Consider the following 18,965-nt stretch of genomic DNA (forward strand, 5'->3'; position numbering starts at 1 on the left):
AACGCTATGGCAATGGAATTGCCGAGGATACTCTAAAAAAAAGCAGAGCCTACAGTTACTCATCCAAGCTCAGCAATCTCCTCCCCAAATTATAACGCTACAGGAAACAGGCAAGACGGTCTCGCTCCCTGGGTACAGAGCATTTCAAAACAGGAACAGTCCACTCACAGCAATACTGGTACACCGCAACATCCCAGCAGTAAGGGAACAGTTTGAAAACACCGACGTCAAACACGACTTTGTTACAATTCATCCCACCCAAAAACAAGAAGACACGCTCCACATACTCAACGTATACAGCCCCCCAAAAGCGCACCGCCAAAATTTTAAGAACCTCTCCACACTAGCTAAAAATGCAGCGGGGTCACAACCTCTAATTATAACAGGCGACTACAATGCACCACATCGAGCCTGGGGTTACCCCACAGACACAGCAAAAGGGAGAAACCTATGGGAACAGATACAACAACTACATTTTACACTTGAAAATGACCCCCAGACACCCACCAGAATAGGAAACAGCGCACAGAGAGACACTACACCCGATCTCACCTTAACCCATCGCATAAAACAAGCAACGTGGCAAGTTACAGAACACACACTAAATAGTGACCACTACATAATACAAATAACAATACCCATAGGTAATAAGCTAAGACAACTACGCAAATCACCAAACTTAATAGACTGGCCAAAATTCAGACTTCATAGACAAAACCAACAGGAATCACAAGAAACGACATCTCTAGAGAGATGGACACAGCAATTACTAGAGGATGTCAAGCTACATACGAAAACGCCAGATGAAACTCTCCCGGATGAAATAATGGATCCCCATCTCCTACACCTGAGAGAAGCATATCACAGCATGCAAAAAAGATGGCGGAAAAATAAACTCAACCATCGCCTACGCAGGAAACTAGCAAAGCTGGGCGAAGCAATACAAAAGTACACAGCTCAACTAGCACAAACCCAATGGGATGACATATGCAACCAAATGCAAGGAAACCTGGGCATGAAAAGAACATGGCAGTTATTGAAACACCTCATTGACCCCAACAACACTAAATCAGAAACAACAAATCGAATAACACACCTTGTACAAAGCCATAAAGGAGGACAGGAAGATCTCATCAGCCAAATCAAAGATACATACTTCCCAGAAACATCACCGGACCCAATCCACCCTTACCGAGGAGAAGTGAACCAGACAAAGAAATAACTGAATCGGAACTAAGAGGAGCCTTGCACAAACTACGCACACAGTCCGCACCAGGACCAGACAAAATCACTAATAAAATCCTCAGAAACCTAGACGACACTTCAATAACAACCCTCACAGCCCTTTTTAACGCATATTGGACCACAGAAACACTACCCCAAGAATGGAAACACGCAAAGGTCACGTTTATACCAAAACCGGGAAAATCCCTCAAAATCGAGAATCTAAGACCAATATCTCTAACATCATGCCTGGGCAAGCTATTAGAGCACATAATACATGCGAGATTGACACAGCACTTAAGCAGACTCCAAATCATATACCACCGACCATGATAGGTTTTCAAGCGGGACTCTCCACACAAGATATACTACTGCAACTTAAACAAGAAATAATCACCCCAGCAAATCACTTTGACACAGCAGCAATCCTAGCCCTAGACCTCCACAAAGCGTTCGACAACGTTAAACACTCAGCTATTCTAAACAACTTACAAGCAACAAACCCCGGACAAAGAACTTACAGATACATCCAAAATTTCCTCTCAAATAGAACAGCAACAATATCAGTAGGAGATGTGCAGTCAGACACCATAACACTACCAGCTAAGGGTACCCCACAAGGGGCTGTGCTGTCACCTCTCCTCTTTAACTTAGCAATACTAAACATCCCAAAAGAATTAAACAAAATACCCACATTGAAATACACTTTATACGCGGATGATATTACATTGTGGATACATGGAGGCAGCGACGCTCACATAGAACACACCCTTCAAAAAGGAGTAGAGGCAGTCTCAAAAGCTGCAAACGAAGCAGGATTAACCTGCTCAACTTACAAGTCAGAATTACTCTTGCTCCCGCCCAAAAGAAAGAAAGAGAAAACACCTCCACAGATTTCACTCCACATTCAACAACATCAGATACCCATAGTTAAAACAATCAGAATACTAGGATTGCACATACAAGCGAATCGCTCAAACACAATCCACATCAAGAATCTCTCAACCCACGTAAACCAAACCATATGCCTCATGAAAAGAATCACCAATCGAAGAGCAGGACTTAGGGAGCGAGACCGTATTCGCCTGATTCAAGCATTTGTAATCAGCCGAATTACCTACTCCATCCCCTACCTCCATCTAAGCGCCCAAGAAATGAAAGCAATAAATACACTAATTAGAAAAGCATACAAAGCAGCATTACGAATACCTTTAAGTACATCTAACGCTAGACTCGATGAGCTAGGCATATACAACAATTGCGAGGAATTAATAGAAGCGCATTTAACTAATCAATCAGTCCGTCTGACCAAAACTACCACAGGTCGACATATACTAAAACAGCTCAGAATCAACGCCCCGGCAATAATAGCTGAGAAAGAGCCCATCCCATTAGAAATAAGAAACAACCTAATCATAAAACCACTGCCGAAACATATGCACCCAACACATTACCAATACAGACGAGAACTTAGGGCCCAATACCTACAAAAAAAGATACCCTCCAGGTCAAAACACCCTCTTTGTGGATGCCGCCGAATACCGACATAAAACAGCATTCGCCATTGTCGTAACGAAAGGCACAGACGAACCACCAGTGCATGCAATAACCATCCGCACGAAAAACCCAGCAGAGGCGGAAGAGGCAGCAATAGCCGTAGCATTGACGCAACGCCCCACGCCCCCCACAGTTATCTCAGATTCCAAAACCGCTATCCAAAATTTCGCCCAGGGCAACATTTCATCCCTGGCGCTCAAAATTCTTCAGAAGAATCCCCCCTCACCCCAGTAGACACACTCTGGACACCGGCCCACGCGGGACAGGAAGGGAACGAAACCGCACACTCTCAGGCTCGAGATCTTACCTTCCGAGCTGGAGTGGCGCCCGACCCATCCCACGGGGCAAGGTCATCCAGAGACAGTCTCCTTAACTATACCGATATTACGGAACATTACCGCCTCTGCCGCCGAAAGCTAGCACCCCCGCACCCGGAACTCACAACAGCCCAAGAGCAAGACTGGAGGCTCATACAAACAAACACATACCCACACCCAACCCGTCTGCACCTAATCCACCCAACACAAGTCCCATCCCCGAACTGCACCCTCTGCACAGCCCCAGCCACCCTACCCCACATTCTGTGGGCCTGCCCCCAAAACCCCTATCCCCGAATCACCACAGCTGAGCAGTGGAGAGAAGCACTGGCATCCCACGACAGGGAGGTACAGACCTCCCTGATCGCAAGGGCCGCCTCGGTCGTCGTTGGGCTGATAACAACGACCACCAACTTCTCACGCTAAAGACAAGCTCAGTTTAATAAAGTTTTGTCTCTCTCTCTCTCTCTCTCTCTCTCTCTCTCTCTCTCTCTCTCTCTCTCTCTCTCTCTCTCTCTCTCTCTCTCTCGGCAGCCATCCACGGCTGTGCGGACGCAACACGTCCATTTCATGTCCTTTTCAGCGTCCGTTTTCAGTGAGCCTTTATTCGCTGAAAGGAGAGGATCTAATGTGACGCAGACCGTCCATTAGTCTGAGGCCCCGCAAGCAAGTGCAACTCCTCCCTCCTTGGCCAGTCCCCCTAAGTGGGTATGTACGCACGTGTACATTTACTAAACGAACACAACTTAAAATACGTGCCTGCAGTGTTTTAAGTGCGATGCACTTCTTAAGCGGCCCTGAACCTGCGTCCACCGGCGATGTCCGCATAGCATACCCACGTGGGGGATTGGCCAGGAATCTCCTCGTCTTCCTTGGCAACGGGGGGAGATGGGCGCGCGCTGCCTGGCCGCTGACATGGCACACACCCACGTGGGGGATTGGCCAGGAATCGGGCGTGAGAAGGGCTAATGCACCCGCTTAAAGGAGTACTGACACGAAATTTCAAAGCTGAGATCCGCTCTAGCAATCAAGTACAACGACAACACAGGTAGGTGTCTGTGAATAAATGCATCTTTCTTTCTTTGTAGTTGTGTGTGTGTGTGTGATCTCTCTTTCGCGAACATTACCGAACCGCGCAAATTCAACTCGTGCATTCGCACTTTCACATTCTTCCCCTCGGGGAAATGCGGGGAATTTTTCAGTCCCGCGACTAGGCGCCCACGCGAGCTGCGGCTGACTGCACTTGGAAGTCGTGGCACCTTAGAATATTTCGTCTTTTGTGCTGATTGTGCCTATGGGAGAGGTTCTCTCTGGTTTAAGTGGCGTCATTTGCGGGGGGTGTGCAAGTCTTGGAGGGGTGAAGGGTAGGGAAACTCAAGATGGTTGACCCGGGCTTTTGTACAGACTCGTCGGGTGTCCCAAAGCAATTGTGTCTTGGCCCTGTATTGTGAGGTGCAGCCGGTTGTCCAATGACGACTGAGCGCTTCTGGGGATGTCCTCGATTGGCGGTAGGGGCGCCAGGTCCCGAAGCTTCCGCAGATCGGTGAACTTGGGAAGGCCCGTGATAGTCCGAAGGATGTGTCGGTGGAGAACTTGCATGTCTTTTCAGCTGTTTTCGACAGGGTTACGACTGTAACCCCGTAGGTGATCTTACCCATTGCAATAGATCTCAAAAGGATAGTGCAGGCTGCCTGTCGTGTTCCGCCGAACTTGTTGGAAACGCGTTTGATTGCGTGTAGGACCGAACGCCATTGCTCTCAATGAATTTCGTCTGGCCTTGGCCTGGTATAAACTCTCGACCAGAGAAGCCAGACGTTACGTCTACACACTGGACCACGCAACACCTGCACAAGCAGAACTTTTGGCTATCTGGACAGCTCTGAGAGACAACACCGGGCCTTCCGTCATATATACAGACTCATTTGAGGCACTACGTAGCATAGAGGACCCAAAAACAGACGACGCCACTGCTCAACGCATCCGCCAGATACTCCAGCACAAGCAGAGGATCGACGTTGACGCCAGGGTCACCTGGACGCCGGGACACGTCGGGGATCGCGGGGGTGGTAACGAGGTGGCACATGGTCTTGCCACCTCACAATCTGGAGTTCTACCTGTACATCTCCAGCCTCTCCTGCTCGGATCTCCCGACCTCCGCGACCACCCGTATACGCTGACTCGTTGCCAGGCGGCCACTTCGAAATGGCGCGAGTATACGACGCTACCTCCGGTTTCTTCACCGCGAGAGATTAAAAAGCATTACCCCTCCACAAATCTTTAAGAATTTACCCCTCAGCCGATCGCAAGAAATATTTATTAACAAACTACTTGCCAACACGGCCACTACACCTCATATGATCCATAAATGGCAGACACTTGCTGACCGGAAGAAGGGCATTGGCACCGCTACCCCCTGCACATGTATACCTTTTGTCACATTGTGTGTGAAGCAAACATGGACCATCTTGTTCTGCACTGCTCCGCTTTTGATATTCATAGACTGAACCATAATGTTTTTCAAAAAGCATTACATAGCGACATTCTCGAAAATCCTCAACGCCTGGTGATGATGATGATGATGTCTTGATGGCTGTTCCCTTTGGAACGGGCGGAGCACAACGCTCGGAATAATGTTCCGCACGGGTCCTAGCCTACGACGCCACACCTCTTTTTCCCTACTGCAAACCAGTTTTCGAGACGACGCTTCGTCCGCTCAGTGGTCTCTGCCTGTGAATCAATGTCCACCGCTGCATGGTCTCCTCCACCATTCGCCTCCTGGCCTGCGGCCCGCCCCCTGGCGGCTTGCTGAATCCAAAGCCCAGCGCCCGCTCTAGTGTAGTTCCACTAGGCTGGTGGGGCTGGATCGCCTTACACTTCAGCACGACGTGTTCCAAAGACTCCTCCTCCTTAGCCCAGTTTGGCGTTGCCAGTGGCCTGGCGAGCGTGATTTAGTGTGCGTCTACCTCCCTCCCTATTCCCCCTCTTCCCCCTCCAGTGACCTTCGGTCCTCCCCTTCCTAATAAAAGAATTTATCATCATCATTTCGTCTTTTAGGTGTTCCCGTGGTCTTCTCCGGGCGGGCCAATGGGGAGGCATCGCGGGAGCGCATATGGCACGTTCAATCTTGGCTGTTTTTTTTTCTCTTTTTTCGTTTGTTTTTTCTCTCTCTCTTTTGAACTTAGGCTAAATTCTTTCTTATGCTCCACTATCTTGCATCCTATGATCGATTACAATGGAAAAAGAACCCTCCTTGGCCAATCCCCCTAAGTGGGTATGCGCCATTTTTTGGGCCACCACCACCATCACCTCGTGTTTCGACGCATGTGTACGATGGTGGCGGGTTCGTTCTCTTCACTTCCACCTCGTTTCTGCACGCGCAGTACAGTAAAAAAAACCGACCAACGATAAACGAACGGTTCGGCGTCAATATATTGTTCTTTAAAAATCGCCAATCTAAAGAGGAGAAACGCATTTCTGCGAATACTCTGCCGCGGCACCGGTTTCAAATCGCGGCAGGGAGTCGCATCCATACTTAGAGCCCGATGTCGCTAGCCAATCACGTGACCAAACGCAGGCGCGTTCTGACCGATGCAAGCAAAGCGGTCGGTGGCCCAGTATTCCGTCATAATCCGTTGTAATCGGTCATGGTTTTCTTCATTTCGCTCCGCCGCAAGACTTGAAGTGTTCAACTTGCGTATTCCCGAAATGTCCAGCAGAAGGCAAGTGCGGAATTCGTGCGGCTTTTTGGCATCTTGCTTCCTTTTAGAAGGCGACCCAAGCTCAGCGTTATGGCTGTATGGCGGGGGTTCGAAGCTACCAGTCAAGATGTTCGGTGTGCTTTGATGACCAAGCGGCGCCAAGTTATGTTGCTTACACAACTTTACTATATTTATATTTGCTGTCATTGCCGAAAGTAACATACAGCGCCATAACTGATCGTAATTGGGCGTTTTTTTTTTTCTTCTTTCGGTTGCGGTAAATGCAAGCGTTTCATTATATCTCTTTTCCGGGGAAGTCACGAGACCTGTCGCTCGGGGAGGCCGCGTTTAAATTCAGCGTCGCATGCTTACAATCATCAGGATTGGGTGCTTGTGGAGGAGAGCATTCTGGCAACGCTTACCGACACTTCACCTAGCGGCAGATATCCACAAACGTCGGTCGCAATTTAGCTTAAGATTCTGAACAGGTTTAGGGAGGTACCCATTGTTGTGAATTTAGCCATACTGCCTTCTCTATTTTTATTAAGTGCTTGACTAGAGGGATTTCCTCGTATATCGATAAAAAAATACCCCGCGATTGGTATGGCGATGGCGATTGCAAATGAGTGATTTACCTTGCTTTGGGGGTTACCTTGGTTACTTTTTTTCACCTTTTTGGTTATCTTAAAGGGACACTGAAGTGATATGTAAACATTGCGGGATTACTAGCGCAAATTGTAGTCCGGAGTCCCCAGGCCATGTTTCGACCACTCTAGGCGCGTTTACGCGATTTTATTTAGTAGAAAAACTAATTCGAAAACGCTGTCCTCCTCTCTTAACGCTCGGACATTTTCTGTGGCGTTTTCGTGTGACGTCAGGAGGGGATGAGCTGGCAATTGGCTGCGCCACGGCTGCGCTACTGCACGGCTCCCCGGCCGACAGAGTCAGTCGGCCCAGCGTTTCGTCCGCCGGCGGCCGGCGGGTCGTCGCAATCAAGGAGGTTAAAAAAAAATTGCTTGGTCGCAATTCGTTCGCTTAGTTGAAACGAAGCCAGGACACGTTTGTGAATGGAAGAATGTGCCTTTCTTTACTGGGTTTGTTTGTACACTGTATCTAGCTCCAAGCCAAGGTCGACCCGCCGCGGTGACTCAGTGGCTAAGGCGTTGCGCTGCTGAGCACGAGGTCACGGGTTCGATTCCCGGCCGCGGCGGCCGCTTTTCTGATGGAGGCGAAAAGCAAAAACGCCCGTGTGTGCGAGATTTCGGTGCACGATAAAGATCCCCAGGTGGTCAAAATTAATCCGGAGCCCTCCACTACGGCGCGCCTCATCGCCTGCGTTGCGTCGGCGCGTTAAACCCCACAATCAGATCAGATCAAGTCAAGGTCGCTTCACACAAGCGCTGCACATGCGACGCTTCGCTGACTGGTACGCCAGTAGGAAAATATAAGGCCTCTTGAAGGCGGGAGAAGAGTCAGCGAAGTCAATATAGGTACTAAGCAAATAAAATCAGCTGATATTTTTATCGTACAGCGTAAAACTAGGGCGCGGGAAGCACTTTTTTGCGCTGGGCGAACAAGCACAGCGGTCAGCAGCACGACTACGCATCTGCGAACGCTTTTCCGTCTACGAAATGCAATTGCTAGACGTGAGCTACTGTGGAAACTCGGGCGACGCTTACTGCACGATCGCAGTACAACAAATAGTCACCTAAGCGGCTTGAAATGCCAAAACTAAATAAAAGTGTAAACCGGTTGTACAATATATACCCTATATTAGGAAGGCATTCGTGTCCCGCTTCGTAGCCTAGCGGTCTGGGGCGCTAGGAATTCACCGTAAATGTTTTGCGAGTCACGAGTTCGAATCCCCGCGGGTACGTGCCTTTTTTTTTTGTAAGTTAACTTTTTTTGTTTTCCGCCGATGTTTTCTATATTGAGTTCACCTTTTTTTGGGCCGCAACGTTCATGGCTACAAGAACTAGTTCACAAAACGCACGCAGGCTGGCACTGGCGCGCTAGAGAGTTCTCGTTGGCGTGCTGTAGCCATTAGCACCGACTGCTTGCAGGCAGTGGGCACAGGCCAGAATAAACAGACCCTTGGCCTGGTGCGAACACGCTTTTTACGATACAGGCATGAGGGAGGCAAGCTCCAAATATGGGGGAAAAGCGCATGACATTTGGGCGTCTGCGGGTACGCGGAGGGCGTTCATGCACTGCGTAGGTCTCGGCTAGTGAATGCTACGACTACAAGCCGTCCTGGGAGGCTTATCTTGTGCATTTTACAGCCGACAACATGGCAGAAGCGCGGTACGGTGATTACTGAGATATTGAGAATGCCCATCCAACAAAGCCATTGGTTATGTTTTACAGAACCGAAACCGAAACCGAAACTTGTGTGATTGCTAACCTTGGGCATCGTCCAATCACGGCGCCCCTCCTCCCAACGTCACAGCCTTAGTTGGTGCGGCCGCCGCAAACCGCGCATGGCAGTTTTTCTTCTTTCGCGCTTTGTAAAATAATTACCGATTTGTCAACCGGATAAACGATGAAAAGTGTGCTAATTTGAGCCAGTCTACGCAGTGCAAGCAAAAACGGGAGCTTGACAAATTCACTTCAGTGTCCCTTTAAAACCATGGGATTTTTCTCCTAGTGGCCAAAAGTCTTCTGCTGTGGTTTAAAAGCAACCGCATTTCATCTTTTGGTTTTTAATTGCTGCTCGCGACGGCTTCGTGCACTCTTGTTGCTATTATTGAATATTACTTCGTGCGTTGTATGAAACAAAGTCGTGATGTTCGTACCGGCTTCTTCTTTGGTTGTCCAGAATATCCTCATGTTTGAATCAACTCCAATTCTCGTATGTAGGGGGGAAAGGGGGCGAAGGGGCCGCCCGCTTGCCAAAAGGGTCGGCTTTCCAAGGGTTAGCACACGAGGACAGACTGTTCCTATATAACAAAATCACTACTACAGATAAATATATTTGGTACAAGCTATGCACTACGTTTCCGGTACTGTGGACGCAGCTTCCGTCATAAATATAAAATTTACGAACAGTTCTAAAGGAACAGAGATAAACAAAACTGATAACGTTGTGCAAAGTAGCCGACGCATGAACCTGAATGTTTTAGGGCCTTCCGCCGTGGTAGAAGACGCGTGTCCTGAAACGATGTCTTCCAGCTCGTATACCTATAGGTCCTACCTAATTTTAGGCCTTCCTGCATATATTTAGAGACAATCATTATCGCATGCTGCAGTTTGGTCTTACGTAATCAAAAATGTTCATAGTATATTCCGTTCGCAAGTATTTCTTAAAATCCTCCTTGTGTTCGTGTGCGATCACTGAACACGGGGATTCTGTCATGGCTGCCCGGTTTTTCCCTTTTCCGTCCAGGTTGTCTGTGCACGAAGGGGTGAGCTGCGATGCGTGCTCACGGTCAGACTTCCGGGGAAAGCGCTACAAGTGCCTCATATGCTACGACTACGACCTGTGCGAGACTTGCTACGAAGAGGAGGCTACCAGTAAGGGTCACAGTACCGAGCACGCCGTCCAGTGCATCCTGACGCCTTCGGACTGGGAGCTCTACTACGCCGGGGAGCCGGCCGACCAGCCTCACTCCTTCACTTGTCCCATGTGCTCCACCATGGGCTTCACGCTGGCTGGTCTCCGGGAGCACGTGTCCTCCGAGCACACGGAGACGGCGACGCACGTGGTGTGTCCGGTGTGCGCGGCGACTCCCGGCGGAGAGCCGAATCGCATGACGGGTGACTTGGCCTTGCACCTTAGCACTGACCACGCAAGGAGCCGACACCTCCAGGATGAAGAACCGTTCTCGCGACGCTTGCTGAGAGTCTCCCAGTTTCGCTTCGGCGCAGTCGGAAACCCCGTGCCAGGTCGGCAACCGCAAAGGCCGTCGTCATTACGGGTCACCATCCCGCCATCGTCGCCGCCTGATTCGGGGTCTTCCAGTACCATCTCTGACCTGCAGTCCCAGGCATCAGCGGAAGCCCGGCGCACTTCGACGCTGCCCCGGGTTACTTGGGCAGTACCTGAGGTTCAGGGGATACGAATGAGACTGGAAGCTACTCGGCAGGAATTACAGGCGGCGTATCAGGAGCATATTCGCCCTCGGCTACGGGACGCCCCTCCGGCCGTGACTTCGGTGTACTCTGTCCCGCCGGCGCGCATTCCAGAGCCGGTGGACGCGCCTCCGAAGCCCACGTTGGTCGAACCGCCGCCTCCCGATGACCCTCGGTTCCTGCTCAACGGGATCATAGAGGCGAGCGTCTCGGATTCCCGGAAGGAGGCGCTGGAAGTGGAACGAGCTGACCGCAGCTTGTTCGTCCAGGAGCTGTTGCTCAGTGCACTGGCGCTGCAGACTCCAGTTGGTCCCGATGGTCCGTGGGGAGAGTCCACGTCTCAGGGTGAGACCACACGCCCTGATGCAAGTGCTACCATAGCTCCGGAGCCGAATGCAGCCACAAGCTCGAAGAAACCTGCAACCACAGGCGCGGAATCGGCTGTCAACACTAGCCCTGAGCAGGTTCATGCCAAAAGCCAGAAGCCGGCTGTGAACACCTGCCTGGAGCCTAATGTGACCACCAGCTCTCAGTCGGCGGCGATAGAAAGCCAGGATAGTCATCCGCTCACAAGTTTGGAGCCCGGTGCTGGAGACCTGGCACAGACTACTACTACAAGCACGGAGCCAACTACACCTACTACTCTAGCGCCAAGTACTTCAGCCAGCTCCGGGCTGGCTGACCACAAGCCCGAGGTCGACAGCGACAAACTCCCCAATTTCAAATGACTCAACCCACACTACCCACCCGACCTGACTTGCTAACCCGTATAGTGACTTCCTGGTGACCATGTTAATCCCTTAAGCATACTTTTTATAACAGTCTTCACCACAGCTTTCCCCTGTAGTGTAAAATTGCAATAAAGTGCCCACACTGTCGAAGCCTTGGGAGGTCTTTACGGTTGACCCCCTTCAGTCGTGTACTTGACCGAAACTTCCTCAGTTATCGCGCTACCTGGAGGTACGAACGACGCTGTGACTTCCCTGTCGCCTCGTTCATTTTTAATTCCCGTGGTAAGTTAAGAAAAGTTGCATAAACAGTGTCAGAGGTATTTTTTCAGTACAAGTAACAATAACAAAATGGCGTTATTTGGGCTCGAATATATCTGAAAAGTAGGGAATAGCAACGAAGCGCTCCGGTTATGAGAGAAATGAAGATAACTTTGTGAGTCACGATACGAACATTGTTGGGACACAGAGGAAAATTGTGGGCACCGAATTTTTCCATTCTCTTGTCCCTTTGGACACCCTCTCACCTTCAGTGTCTGTGGGGCTGGACAAAACTGACGCAAGCAGTGGACCTACAAGTGGGCTGAGGTGGGAGGGTTACCCCACCCTCTCCGCGCGTATTTCAGCTTGCACTACCCCATGCCGGTACGACAGAGTTCAAGAGCCTCACAGACGGCCATGCAGTGTCATGAACAACGCTGCTTGCTTTCCTCGTCCCATGCCCGCCCCAGCACGGCGGAGCCTGTGGGCCCAATGCAAAAAATTACCCCACCTTCCCGCGAGGGGAACCCCGTGGAGATGCGACGCATCTTGGGGGTGTGTTTCCGTTGGGTTGATTCTCTAATTGCGTGAAACGTGTGAAGAACGCGTATGATGTATTCTTTAACACGCGGCGTAACGTTAACGATGACGGCCTTGTGGTCGCTGAAGTGTACGGGTAGTGGATGGTGAAGTAACGGGACCACCGTGCAATTTGCAGCGAAGATCAAGTCTATGCACGTGCCCGAAATCGGAACGCCGGTGCTGGAACGACCGCGGCTATGACGCAACTTGGCGCGGCTATGACGCAACACAATCCAACACAATCCACTTTAATCCAATGCAATCCAAATCTAATCCAATCCCATCCAAGCCCAGCCAACCCAATCGAATCTTTTTTTTTTTTTTTATTTACGCAAGTACGCCCTTTGGCATAAACTATATGTAGTCCAGCAGTCCCGTCTCCACAATGAAGTCGAGGAGGGGCCGGTATTGGGGACCATGCGTCCAGCGGCGAAGGTCAGGTGGTCGTCCTGGGTGGTACCCAAGGGCCCTCATGTGACGAACTCGTGCTGCCTGGAGGCCCGAGCATGAACCAAGGAGGTGGTCCAGGGTCGCTTCAGTGGCAGGGGTTTTACAGAAGGGGCATGTTTCTGGGGGAACTTGCGTCCTCCATGAGGCCTTTATCGCCGGGGTCAAAGCTGCGCCCACGCGGATTCTCCGAAGCGCCACCTCCTCGCGGCGGGTTAAACCGCCAGGAAGGTCCGACCCACGCGGGGGAAGAAGGGCACGCGTGGAGCGCCGGAGAGACTCCTTGTGAATGATGAGGGTGTCACTCTGCGACAACTGGAGCAGGGGTAGCGGCCCAGTTACCCTCTGGGGATGGCAGTCAGCGTCAGTGTGGGCAGGTGTTGAACGTCTATTCCACAGAACTCGCACGGGACACGGAAAAGAGTTCACAATGCGATGCACATCGCAGGTCAAGTCGAGCGACTTGGCGACGCGTCGGAGTTCCCGGACTGCCTGTGTGGAGTCTGTGTACAGGTGAAGGCACGACGGCGGGTTTATGCGTAATCGAGGCTCTAATGAGGATAACCCATCCCGGATGGCCAGAAGTTCTGCCATGATTGAGGGAAGAGGTGCCTCGGTGAGGTATGAGCAGGTCTGCTGCAGTTCTGGATGAGTGGGGCACACAAGGCTGGTGTGTAGGAGATTTGGGGCCATGCCTGCGTCGACGTACACTTGCATTGCCTCGGCTGCGCCATCCGACTCCGAGGGAAAAGGGTTGGGCTGCAGGGACTGATTATGAAAACGGCGTATCCGGGTCAGTGGCCGGTTGTCTGTGGATTGGCTTCGGCTCCAAGGGGGAATCGAATCCAATGCCCCTCGCGAGAGAGTGTTCGCTATCGGAGAGGAGAGGGGGTGAGCGGCAGAGCGAAGCTCGCGCGGCGAGGAGAATGGGGGAGGGGTGTGGACGGACAACAACAACGCCGTATGGAGGGACAAGGCGAGTGAATGAGATGCAGTCGCATCTAAAACTGGGCCGTCTGGGGACATCGGGCAGCTGGCTGGGAAAGCCTTGTCTGTCCAAACCACTCTTGCTTTCCTTGCCGCCAGCGGGACAGGTGACAGTATACATAGTCACACAAACCTGATTGCATTGCCTAAGCGACCATCCACTACCATCACCATGAGCACATTCCGATTCTCTTCTACACGGATGGTCCACCTCAGTGTTCAATGCTTTATAACTCTTACGTACTCCCAAGTTCGGCGTCAGCCTCATTAGAATGTCTAGTATCTCATCAATGCACCTGGTTTCCTGATCCGTCGCGATCTTCGTTCCATTTTTCCGCGCTGCTCACGCTGTTTCTTGTGTGGTCTACTTATTCTTCAGGAAGACTAACATCCGGGCGTGCTGGTGCAGAGATGGCGTACAGAGTTTACTGGTGAGCAGGGTGTACAAAGCCATTGACAACAATGAGCCAAAAAAGAGTAGACCTGAGCGCGTTGCTTGCCTCTTCTTCATGGAAACAAGTGTGCCTCGCAGCTACGTCACGGTGCGTCCACTCCACTTCCCAATTGCTTCACCCCGCACTGCATGACGGGTGCCAGACCTTTGCCAACGCTGCACGATGTTAGTGCAACCTAGGGCCTCCTCGATTTACGCGTCCTGCATGGTCTGCGAGCATTCAACGACGGCCCTCGGACGAAAGACACCATGGAATACACGGGAAAATGTAGCCCCGCGGATCGCGTGCCTTGCTGTTCTCGGACGATGCGGTACTGATAATGGAAGAGTCTCACAGTGTCCCCATTTCGTGTGCGAATGGGCGGGGTGGCCAGTAGGCCCTGCAGCTGGCAAATATGGACTGTGCCGGTCATCAGCGGGTTGACCGCTCGAGAAGCGGTGACTGCTGTGGCTGGAGGGCCTTACAGCGGGGATGCTGCTTTCTACGGATGGCCCTGCTGCGGGACGCCGAGCACCTGTTCCGCCGCGCGTCCCAGGCCGGAGAGCCTCTGCTCAGGGCAAACCTATGGCTTCTTTTCGTACCGAAGCCGATTCAGAGAAGCCACTCCCCTAACTTCAGCGTCAGCACCGCGGCGCGAAGTGATAAGTCATTAGTTTCAAGTGGCCCTGATAAAGACGTTCTAGCCACGCGTCGGTTGACGCAACTAGGCCAGGCCTTCAACTTCCTGAGAGTTCAAAGGACGAAAAAAAATTACACCATCTTCCCGTGGGGAACCCTGATGAGGATGCGAAGCATCGTGGCGGTTCCGTGTGGTTCCATTGTGTTGCCGTTATGTTGAGTGATCTGATTTTTACTAGCGCCAGAGGGAATTCCGCGTCCGGGTCCACACCGGTGGCAAAGGCACGCAAGTGCTGTTGTGTTACGGTGAGTAGGCGGTGGTTCTCGAGGCGCCGAAACTCGTCCATCATGTTCTTGTCGATGTTGTCCCTGTGGTAGAATCGGTAGTCTCCGTCAGCTTTGGTGAGGTAAAGGTTGTTGACATTGGTTGGTTGGTTGGTTGGTTCCTTATGTTATGGCGCGTACCCACGCGGGGGATTGGCCAAGAAGCGGTGCACCGGCTGAGAACAATGTACACGCCCTCTTCTTCACAGCTTTGTCTTCTCGTTCTTCTTCTTCTTCGGCGGTTCCCCTACGGGAAGATGATGACGGTGGTTGAACGCGAACCTATCTCGTGATGGATTCTTTGGTTGGCCAATCCCTAGGGGCATCCTGCCACAATCAGCATCAGAGGCGCTGCGGACGGGGCTGGTTGAGCTGCAAGGCGCGTGGCGCTTCCTGCCACAGCTTTCCCGCGGGAAATTCAGCATCCCCCTCTAAAGTTTTCAGTTCGTCGTTTCCGTTGACGCTCAGCTTCGCGTGCCTTCGTTGTATCAGTAGCTTCTTGACGTAGTTTGAATGAGTCAAGAACATAAGGCGCGTTCGTAGCACCTGCTCCTGTCCCGGATTTGTAGCGTAGTGGGAAGAGCACCGCGTACCTCCCGTTGCGGCCAGAGAGTCGTGGGATCAAAACCGGGCGCCGCTAACTATTTCTTTTGTTTATAGTAGTATCGCGGAGCTGTGGGTGTAAGGAGGAGAGTTGCGCATGCGCAGTGAGCGTGTGGACGGCGCCGCCATCAACGACGCAGGACAAGGCGAGCCTAAGAAATGCTCCGCATTTAAAAGTGTGCGCTCATAGACTATTATGATGCGCTCATAGACGATTATAAGTGCCTATTTTATGCGCCGCCCTTAAGGATGCAACGCGGACAGCTTGGGTGAATGAGTCTAGGCCAGTTCCTGACCTGCATCTCCTTCGATTATGGGCAGCTCGTCGTCGTGTGAAAGGGCTGTGAACCGGTATCCAGGATCTCCAGAATTGCGAGCTTCTTTAAATCGTGCCACAGCCGCTGCCCGCCACCACGAGAAGCGCCTTTCTAGACAAAGGCGGTAAGATTGGTGTGCGTCCATTGGACCGTCCTCAACGACATCTTCCATCTGGTGAACATTCCGCAGTGTGAAAGCTGGTGCACGACCACCGGACCCTGCCACTAGTGCGTGCCTTGCCTTTGGGAAAACGCCAAAACAATTTGCCCCAGAGTTAGCCAAAGCATTCTTCCCGGCGTTCGACCAGGCTCCACCACAATTCATCGGCCAACTTTACCTCCCTCCTGAAGCAGGTGCGTGCCCAGGTCAGGTGGACATTGATGGCATACAAGGGCCCTTTACAATGGCGGAATTTGTGGCCGCCATCGACCAGGCAAAGTTGCGCATAGCTCCGGGACCAGATGGTATCACCTATGAAGTGTTCAAGAACGCTGATGGCCCAGCTCTTCAGTGGATGCTTGACTCAATCAACGACATCTGGGCCTCAGGGGAGCTCCCAGCTTCCTGGAAACATGCGGAGGTGGTGCCGATACCAAAACCAGGCAAGCCAGTGGACCGCATGAGTAACCTTAGGCCGATTGCATTGACGTGCACTATCTGCAAGCTGCTGGAGCGTATGCTCGCTACTCGCCTGTCCTGGTGGCTTGAGCGCTACCTGTGGCATCATCCAGCTCAGATAGGCTTCCGCCAACACCTCGGTACAGAAGATGGCCTGAAACTTCTTTCGAAAATTGGTACTTTTGGGTGGCACAGCTCGCAGCATACGAACGCTCCTAACCATGGATGTCCTAAAGGCTTATGACCATGTCAGTCACTCAGCGATCCTTACCATCTTACGTCAGCTAAAAGTTCCAGTCATAGTCTGAAACTTGGTGCGGTCTTTCCTCGACAGTCGTACCTTTTCTATACGAATCGGCAAGGAAAGGGTAGGGCATTTCACCTCAGAGCGGGGAGTACCCCAGGGCTCTGTGTTGGCATCAGCGTTGTGTAATGTGGCACTCCTTTCCCTCGCGTGGCAGTTAGCTACCATTCCGGACGTTTTCTTTCTAATCTACGCCGATGACATTACAGTCTGGTCAGTACATGCAGATTTGAACAGACAGCAGGCAGGCCTCCAGGCGGCCCTAGACAAAACGGAGCATTCGTGTGCCAAGATTAGATTGACACTTTCGGCTGCAAAGACGACCTTCATGTCGATCACAAATAGGTGGGGCCGACGTCGTCTTTCCAGATGCCCCTCTCCTTGGCCTTAAACGGCCGTGCTCTCAATCCCGCATCGTCAATGCGGGTGCTTGGAGTAGAAATAGACGCCTCTGGGTCCGCGGCTCCATGGATCCGCTGCGTGCGCGGCAAAGCCTCCAAGACGCTTCATCTCTTCCGACGGATCTCACAAAAGACCGGCGGTGCCTGTAGTCGCATGGCACGTATCCTAGTTCGATCTGTCTTGCAACCCCGGCTGATATACCAAGCTCAGTTTCAGCATCTCACACGAAGGAACTGGGACCTACTGGAAAGTGTAAACCGAGAGGCTATGCGAGTTATCACAGGCCTGCCTCGTATGACACCAATTCCTACGCTACAAGCGGAGGCCCAGCTGAACACCCTCGACGAGCTTGTTGAACAGCGGAGGAAGGCACGTCGCCTGAAAATTCAAACAGTTCCCGTTGCTGCGGCATTGGCACACTACTTCGATTTTAAGTCACCTGTTATATAACGAAAATCGCGTGACCTTCCCTCTTGGAGCCGAAGCCAATCCACAGACAACCGGCCACTGACCCAGATACGCCGTTTTCATAATCAGTCACTGCAGCCCAACCCTTTTCCCTCGGAGTCGGATGGCACAGCCGATGCAATGCAAGTGTACGTCGATGCAGGCATGGCCCAAAATCTCCTACACACCAGCCTTGTGTGCCCCACTCATCAAGAAGTGCAGCAGACCTGCTCATACCTCACCGAGGCACCTCTTCCTTCAATCATGACAGAACTTCTGCCCATCCGGGATGGGTTATCCTCATTAGAGCCTCGATTACGCATAAACCCGCCATTGTGCCTTCACCTGTACACAGACTCCACACAGGCAGTCCGGGAACTCCGACGCGTCGCCAAGTCGCTCGACTTGACCTGCGATGTGCATCGCATTGTGAACTCATTTAATTCCGTGTCCCATTCGAGTTCTGTGGAATAGACGTTCGACACCTGCCCACACTGACGCTGACGCGGCCTGCCATCCCCAGAGGGCCTCTAGCCCTGCTTCAGTTGTCGCAGAGTAGCGCCCTCATCATTCACAAGGGGTCTCTATGGCGCTCCACGCGTGCCCTTCTTCCCCCGCGTGGGTCGGACCTTCCTGGCGGTTTAACCCGCCGCGAGGAGATGGCGCTTCGGAGAAGCCGCGTGGGCGCAGCTTTGACCCCGGCGATAAAGGCCTCATGGAGGACGCAAGTTCCCCCAGAAACATGCCCCTTCTGTAAAACCCTTGCCCCTGAAGCGGCCCTGGTCCACCTCCTGGATTCATGCTCGGGCCTCCAGACAGCACGAGTTCGTCACATGAGGGCCCTTGGGTACCACCCAGGACGACCACCTGACCTTCGCCGCTGGACGCACGGTCCCCAATACCGGCCCCTCCTCGACTTCATTGTGGAGACGGGACTGCTGGACTACATCTAGTTTATGCCAAAGGGCGTACTTGCGTAATTAAACAAAAAGCTTATGCTTTCT

At 51.9% G+C, this 18,965-nt stretch overlaps 1 protein-coding gene and 1 long non-coding RNA gene across 2 annotated transcripts in view; one reads left to right on the forward strand and one right to left on the reverse strand.

Annotated features, from left to right (window-relative positions):
• The window catches only part of LOC144163053 (uncharacterized), a 487,499-nt gene that overhangs the window by 455,707 nt on the left and 12,827 nt on the right, over positions 1–18,965 (reverse strand). The gene's annotated exons all lie outside the window — the stretch shown is intronic.
• Positions 9,486–11,681, forward strand: LOC144163051 (E3 ubiquitin-protein ligase KCMF1-like). Its single transcript, XM_077693844.1, has one exon. It carries the CDS (start codon positions 10,066–10,068, stop codon positions 11,593–11,595), a length of 1,530 nt encoding a protein of 509 aa, XP_077549970.1. The 5' UTR covers positions 9,486–10,065; the 3' UTR covers positions 11,596–11,681.

The sequence above is a fragment of the Haemaphysalis longicornis genome, unplaced genomic scaffold (assembly GCF_048455015.1).
Source record: "Haemaphysalis longicornis isolate Haplotype H1 unplaced genomic scaffold, Haemaphysalis longicornis Haplotype H1 scaffold_12, whole genome shotgun sequence".
Taxonomy (NCBI): Eukaryota; Metazoa; Arthropoda; class Arachnida; order Ixodida; family Ixodidae; genus Haemaphysalis; species Haemaphysalis longicornis.

What these genes read in the sequence shown, in the direction of transcription:
- LOC144163051 (XM_077693844.1), top strand. Translation starts at nt 10,066, where the DNA reads ATGTTCATAGTATATTCCGTTCGCAAGTATTTCTTAAAATCCTCCTTG.